Consider the following 7,377-nt stretch of genomic DNA (forward strand, 5'->3'; position numbering starts at 1 on the left):
TTAACTTGAATTAGAAATATCTGAAATAAAAGTTCGAAAGTGTTAAAAGAGATATCTAACTATTTAGTAATAATATGATTTGAGTATATAAAATAGCATATACTTTATATATTATGTTACAGGCTTTTATATAAAAATAAATTGCCATGTTTTATAAAAAATATAATTTTATAAATGTATTTTTTTTTAATTTTATTAGAATTAGTCTTTTCATCGGATGCTAGAATTCTACATCGGATCGTTAATTAGTTCCGGTAAGGGCTTAATTTTTAAAAAATTTAGTTGTATTTTGAGTTGGATTTAGTTAATTTCGTTTTTCTCTGATAAAATAGCTCTATTATCACATTAAATATTTGGCATAATTTTATAGATATATGATTTTTACTTAATTTCAATGAATTAAGATTAAAAAGAATTTAGGTTTGTAAATTGAAAAGAATTTAGAGCATCAAATAGCTGATTGGATTTAAATAGAATTTAATATTATGTGGTGAATAAAATGATGCATTCTGGAGTATGTGTTCTTATTGTGACGAATGTTCACTTGTTAGTTTGATTATTCTATTTTAGTTTTATTGGAAACGAATTAAAATTTCAATTATATTTGTAATTTTGATTTTTAATTTATCAATAAGAACGAGACATTCAAAATTAGTTGTATACATACAAAATGATCAGTCCCATTAGCAAAAAAAATGTTATTAATCAAAGCATTTTAAGAATTATTCTTGATATATCAAGCCAATATGAAAAATCATTAAAAAAGGAGTAGTCAGATATCAACATCTTAAACAATATTATTATATGTAATTTTTAGATTTTTTAATTTTAATATTATATTTTAATATTTATTAAAATATTTTAATTTTCAGTAAAAATCTTTCATAAAATTTATTAACATAGCATGAATTATGGTAATAATAATAATTAAAAAGAAAAAGAACTGAATTATCACTCGTATTATTAGAATATTATCGTTTAAACACATAAAATTAATAATATTTTAATTTTTAATTTTACATATTTAAAACAATATATTTAATAATAAAATGAGTCATAATTTTAATATTAATTCAGTTTTCTTCTTCTTGTTACTTAAATTTATGTCATATTAGTAAATTTAATGTAAGATTTTATTAAAAATTAAAATTAAAATTAAAATATAATATTAAAATTAGAAATTTTATAAACTAGATTTGAAATATAAAATTTTAAATCTTTATTTTATAAATTAGGCCTGAAAAGAACTGTTACATTTTTCCAAACTGGTCACCTTGCTTAGTCAAGTGGCCTGAAGGACAAATGTCTGAATAAAAGGAGGCAAAGAGATCATATGATAATATATATATGCTAATAGCAATGTTTGTGAAGAGAGAGAGAGAGAGAGAGAGAGAGCTAAAGCCATGGATGATGCTGGTAAAATCACTTCCACAAGCCATCTCATAGTGAGCCCAGATGAAGGAACCTTTTTGGACCTGTTCAAGCACATTGTGCTGAGTGATTTGGGCAGTGGAGCCAAATTCTTTAGGGCTTCAGATCAGAGAGTGCCTGCTACGGCAGCATATTATAGCAGGTGGCCTGTTTCAGTTTTCATTTGCAAAATACTTCAACTTTTCCAGATGCCAGCCGCGATGCTTGGTCATCTTACTGATTTCTTGCTCAACTTCTATTATCAGAATCATGGCTTCCTTGGCATACTCAGAAACATCTTCTTAAGTATTTCACATTCCTCTCTCTCTCCCTCTCTCTCATGCTTTTCTTTATTTTATTCAAACAATTAAAATAATAAACTTATAATTTTATTTTATTTTATATTTAGAATTAAAAATAATTATATAATTATTTAAATTTATTTGGTATGATATTGAACAAAGAATATAATAATTTACCATCTATTATATATATTAAAACTGAAATAAAAAAATATTTCAGTGACTGTTGATCACTTAGAATTATTAGAAAATAATATTTTTTATTTTTTATAAATATTAATTTATAAAGATAATTTTTTAATCTACAATTGTAACAATAATAATTTTTTAAATTTTAATTTTTGTATATAATTATTATTATTATTTTATCTTTTGCTAATTCTTATTTTACAATTTAATCATTCATTTGGTATATTTTTTATTTACTAATTTGGATTTATTAGTAAATTTTATATTCTCTTTCAACATTCCTTTATAGTTTATAGTTTTTATTTATTTTCAGTGATTTATTAATTTATTATTTTTAATTTTAAGAATTAATTTTATGATTTTTATTTACAAACGACAATTCTATTTTTTATTAAAATATTGACATCATCTAATTCTTTTAAATTATAATAACTTTTTATATGTTTTTATATTTTAATTTCATTTTTATTTATAATTTTATATTATTGAGATCTAATTATCATTAAATAATTTATTAAAGTATAGTTTCTAATTTCTTTTTATATTTTATAAATTCTCATGTTATGTTTATTAGTTTTTAACATTCGGATTAAAAAAATTTAAATTTGATAAGTGGAATCAAGCTCGTCAAAACGGATTAGAATTAGGTTAAACCAATTTAAGATTAGAAAATTTGTAAGTTGGAATTGGAACTTTCAATTTCAAATTCCAACTTATAAATTTTTCTTTCAATTAATATTTTTATTCTGGTTAAAACTAGAAATGAACTGAAAACAATCGATTCTATTACTATAATATTTACTTTTATATATGTTAAAATAGTTATAATATTCATATTTGATATATAAATTAATATTAATAGAAAATATTTAACATATATGTTCTATTAATTATTTAATTTATATTATTAATTATAATAATTTAGAAATGAAAATTGACTTATATAATTAGTATACAAGATATAATAAATTTAACCATTAAATATAAATATAAAACTAATTTATAAATCAAATATATATATAATTTATCGATAAATTATTCAATTAAATTATATAAAGTGTACATATTAAACTAGTTCTTTTAAAATAGTAAATATAAAAAATTTTCACTTCTTAAATAGAAAATTAAAATTAAAACCATAAAAATAAGGAATTTTAGAGAATGCCGATTTTCTAAAAGATTCATAGATTTAAACTCATTTTTTTCACTTATTAAACAATGACTCTGGGTTAGAATTATAAATTCGTAAAAACCTTTATTTTAAATCTCTCAATCCAAACAACTCTTTACTATGAAAAAGAAGAAAGATCTGAAACTCAAAAACTCTTTCCTTTCAAGAAAAACTGTATTTAGAATTCAAGTATCAGTCAGCTAATGATTATGACAGCATCAAACACTGGAAATACAAAACACAAAAACATAGAAGATACTAGGAAAGAAGAAGAGGTAGAAATCAATGATTATTTTTGTTACTTGTTAGTTACAAATGAGACATGCTGATTTTAAAAGTTTGCAGTAAGACTGAAGATACCAAAAAGAGGTGAAGCCGACTTTATAAGCACGATAGGGTATTTAGATTCACGAATGGACCTTCACGGGACGCCAATGGTGTCGCACCAGGCAGACGAAGTGATTTCAAATGCAGATAATCCAAGCCTGAAAGAAGGGCACAATTCAAAGATAAAAGGAGCCCTTGGGAACCGATCTCTCATGGATCTTTGTATCATGGCGTCAAAGCTTGCTTATGAAAATACCAAAGTTGTTGAAAGAGTAGTTGCCGAACATTGGAAGGCAAGCATTTTTATCTCCTTTAATCTTCCAGAGCTGCATTTCAATTTTTAGTAATAATCGGATGTTTATATATATAATCAGGACTGATTAAACTAGATAATCATAGTTTAATCTCCTTATATAAACATATTTATATAACAACCTGAGTTAAACTTTCAATTTGAGTTCTTTCCTCTTAATTGTAATTAGAAAAAAATTGTTAAATTGCAATTTCTTTTCATTAATTTTCATACATAACATCTAATCGAATTTGAATTTGTGTAATCAACAGATGCATTTCGTGGCTGACTATGGGGGCATGAATTGTAAGAATTTATTTATATATATAAATATTATCCTCTTCTTTATTAATGTTTTGTTATCTTGCGTTTGTCTGCCTTTTGCTTCCATTTTTGGGTTATTTTTCTCATTTTAACGCTTAATAAACAAATAATTTTCGAGTAGGGGTTTTGGGTAACAAATATCATTTTTTTTGTTCATTGAGTTTGATAATCTTAAAATAACAGAAATAAAGATAATCTTTTCTTTTTTAAATGGGAGTAAGAGTTAGGAATGTAAATATTCAATTCTCAAATAAAAAGAACCAATTAAAATATTGATATGGTCAAACATCAGGAGGGATAATGTAATTTGCTTTAGGTTAATTTTTTTTAAAACCTAATTTAAGCTCACTTGAGTATATAAATGAGCCAAGTTTAAGCAATTATCTATTTAACAAAAATTTTATATATTCTAAACTCGCATTTAGCTTACTTAGATTTATTAATTAGTTTTTTTAAATATTATAAATAAATATTAAATATTAAAAAATTTATTAAATTTTATTTATAAATTTGATTTTATAATTAAAATAATAATAATTGGTCGTGCAATACACACGTAAATAATTAGTATATATCAGTTTTTGAAACATAAAAACTTTTTACATATGTGATTATATTTTGACACATAAAATTTTTATTTTGATAAATGTATTTATTTTTAATATATGAGATTCAAGTTTATGTGTGATTTTATCATTTTGTTATAAATTTATTAATAATTAATTTATATTTCTAATTAAATAATAACTCTAATACTTCAAATAAGCATTTCAAATGTAATTTTAATATTATATCAACTAACAAATTTTAGATAATAATTTTAATTTTAGAAATATAATATTTTAAATATTTTTATTAATTAATAAGTTAGTTTTCTAATTATTAAAATACTTTTTAATTCTAAAAAATAATAATATTAATTATATTTTATAGTATTAATTTATATAAAATATATCATTATTTCAGTGACATATAGAAGTCTTTGTTTTGATTGTGTATTTATTAAATTTAATTTAAGCTTATGTATAGTTTAATAAATTTTATATTAATTTATTAATTTGTAGATTATATTTCCAATTAAACAATAACAATAATTTGGATTAATTATATTTTAATATAATATTAACTAATAAATTAGTCATTAGACAATAATTCTAATTTTAAAAAATTAATATCTTAAATAATATTTTTAATATTATATTAACTAATAAATTAACTTTTAATTATATAATAATTTTAATACTTAAAATTTTAATTTTAGAAATATAATATTTTAAATATTTTTATTAATTAATAAGTTAGTTTTCTAATTATTAAAATACTTTTTAATTCTAAAAATAATAATATTAATTATATTTTATAGTATTAATTTATATAAAATATATCATTATTTCAGTGACATATAGAAGTCTTTGTTTTGATTGTGTATTTATTAAATTTAATTTAAGCTTATGTATAGTTTAATAAATTTTATATTAATTTATTAATTTGTAGATTATATTTCCAATTAAAAAATAACAATAATTTGGATTAATTATATTTTAATATAATATTAACTAATAAATTAGTCATTAGACAATAATTCTAATTTTAAAAATTAATATCTTAAATAATATTTTTAATATTATATTAACTAATAAATTAACTTTTAATTATATAATAATTTTAATACTTAAAATAGTAATACTAATTATATTTATAGTATTAATTTATATAATATCAAAAACTAATTAATAAATATTTTTAGAATAAAGTTTATATTATTGAATTAATAAAATTTTAAAATATTAATTTTTTTTTTAAGAAAGGCACTTAAGATGTTGAATTTATTATTATTTTTAAAAAATATTAATATTATATTTATGGATAAAATTGTATTTATGAATAAAATCTTGGACTCAAAAAATGCTCAGTTAAAATCATTAGCATTAAATAAATATAAAATACAATTGCATTGCATTTAGTTTCATAGATTCAACTCATTCATTAAAGCCCCTCATCTGATCATGTTTTTGTTTTAATTTCTTTAATTATTAACTCTTTCATCTATAGATTTCCAAGATGCAAGGAACACTCATGCGTTCATCTTTTGTGACAAGCCAAAAGATGCAAACTTGATAGTGATCAGCTTCAGAGGCACAGGACCTTTTAGTATACCAAATTGGTGTACTGATTTTGATTTCTCCTTAGTTGGGTTGGGAGACGCAGGAAGTGTCCATGTTGGATTCTTAGAAGCAATGGGTTTGGGTCACAGAAATTCTATTTCCAGCTTTGAGACTAGCATTAACACAAAGTCGCCAGGAAGCATAACCGAATTAAGGAAAGAGTCCGAGATGGCTCCGGACCACTTGGTATGGGCATATGATGGTGTTTACTTTCTTGCGGCATCGACGCTCAAGGGATTACTAAAAGACCACAAGAACGCAAAATTTGTAGTCACTGGGCATAGCTTAGGTGGTGCACTTGCTATACTGTTCACATGCATTCTTGAGATACAGCAGGAGACAGAGGTGCTTGACAGACTGCTAAATGTATACACATTCGGACAGCCTAGGATTGGGAACTATAATCTTGGTTACTTCATGCAGAACCGTCTCAATTTTCCAGAACGTAGGTATTTCAGGGTGGTTTACTGCAATGACATGGTTCCTAGGGTGCCTTTCGATGATGTCTTCTTCACTTTCGAGCATTTCGGAACCTGCATTTACTATGATAGCCGCTTCTTTGGCTACGTATGTACTTAATTAACAACATATATTTTCCCTTTCTGATTACACTATATTTTCCATGTACTAATCAGTTTGGTTTTTATGTCGGTGGCCTTGAAAATTAAAAGTTTACCAAAGAGGAGCCCAGCAGAAACCCTTTCGGAATAGAAAATGCCATCAGTGCGCACATCACCGCCTGGTGGGAGCTCTGGAGAAGTTTCATATTAAATCACGTATATGGCGCAGAATACAAGGAGACCTGGGAATCCAGAATGTTCAGGATATTGGGACTGTTTCTCCCTGGTGTTGCAGCTCATAGTCCTGTGAATTATGTCAATTCTGTCAGGCTTGGAAGGGAGCTTGCAATTCCCTTGATGTCTCTGAAAATGATGGCACAAGGTTACTAGAATTATCGTTATAAAGTCTAAGAGATGATCATTAATGATAAAATGGTTCACTCTTTGCCAAAAAAAGAAAAATAATCAAAAGGCTTACGCTATTGTAATAAAAGGATAGCTGTTTCATGAACAGGTCGCCTAGGGTTGTGGTGTGGAGCTTTGATATGCATATATGCATATATGGCCTGTTTGTTTGTCAGTTTGTTTTTCTCTTTAAACAAAATGAAATGCGGTAGTTCAATAAAAAGGAACGTTG

General features: G+C 23.8%; 1 protein-coding gene across 1 annotated transcript; it reads left to right on the plus strand.

The window, feature by feature from the left end:
• Positions 1 to 1,403: 1,403 nt before the first annotated feature.
• LOC8284735 (uncharacterized) lies at positions 1,404 to 7,130 on the plus strand. Its single transcript, NM_001323766.1, has 5 exons — positions 1,404 to 1,716; positions 3,418 to 3,692; positions 3,964 to 3,997; positions 6,068 to 6,747; positions 6,852 to 7,130. The coding sequence occupies exons 1-5, from the start codon at positions 1,404 to 1,406 to the stop codon at positions 7,128 to 7,130; spliced, it is 1,581 nt and encodes a 526-aa protein (NP_001310695.1).
• Positions 7,131 to 7,377: the final 247 nt, after the last annotated feature.

This window comes from Ricinus communis, chromosome 1, assembly GCF_019578655.1.
Source record: "Ricinus communis isolate WT05 ecotype wild-type chromosome 1, ASM1957865v1, whole genome shotgun sequence".
NCBI lineage: Eukaryota > Viridiplantae > Streptophyta > Magnoliopsida > Malpighiales > Euphorbiaceae > Ricinus > Ricinus communis.

What these genes read in the sequence shown, in the direction of transcription:
- LOC8284735 (NM_001323766.1), top strand. Translation starts at nt 1,404, where the DNA reads ATGGATGATGCTGGTAAAATCACTTCCACAAGCCATCTCATAGTGAGC. An exon ending in ACTCAGAAACATCTTCTTAA is followed by an intron (nt 1,717 to 3,417) that starts GTATTTCACATT and finishes AAAAGTTTGCAG; the next exon opens with TAAGACTGAAGATACCAAAA. An exon ending in TGACTATGGGGGCATGAATT is followed by an intron (nt 3,998 to 6,067) that starts GTAAGAATTTAT and finishes TTTCATCTATAG; the next exon opens with ATTTCCAAGATGCAAGGAAC.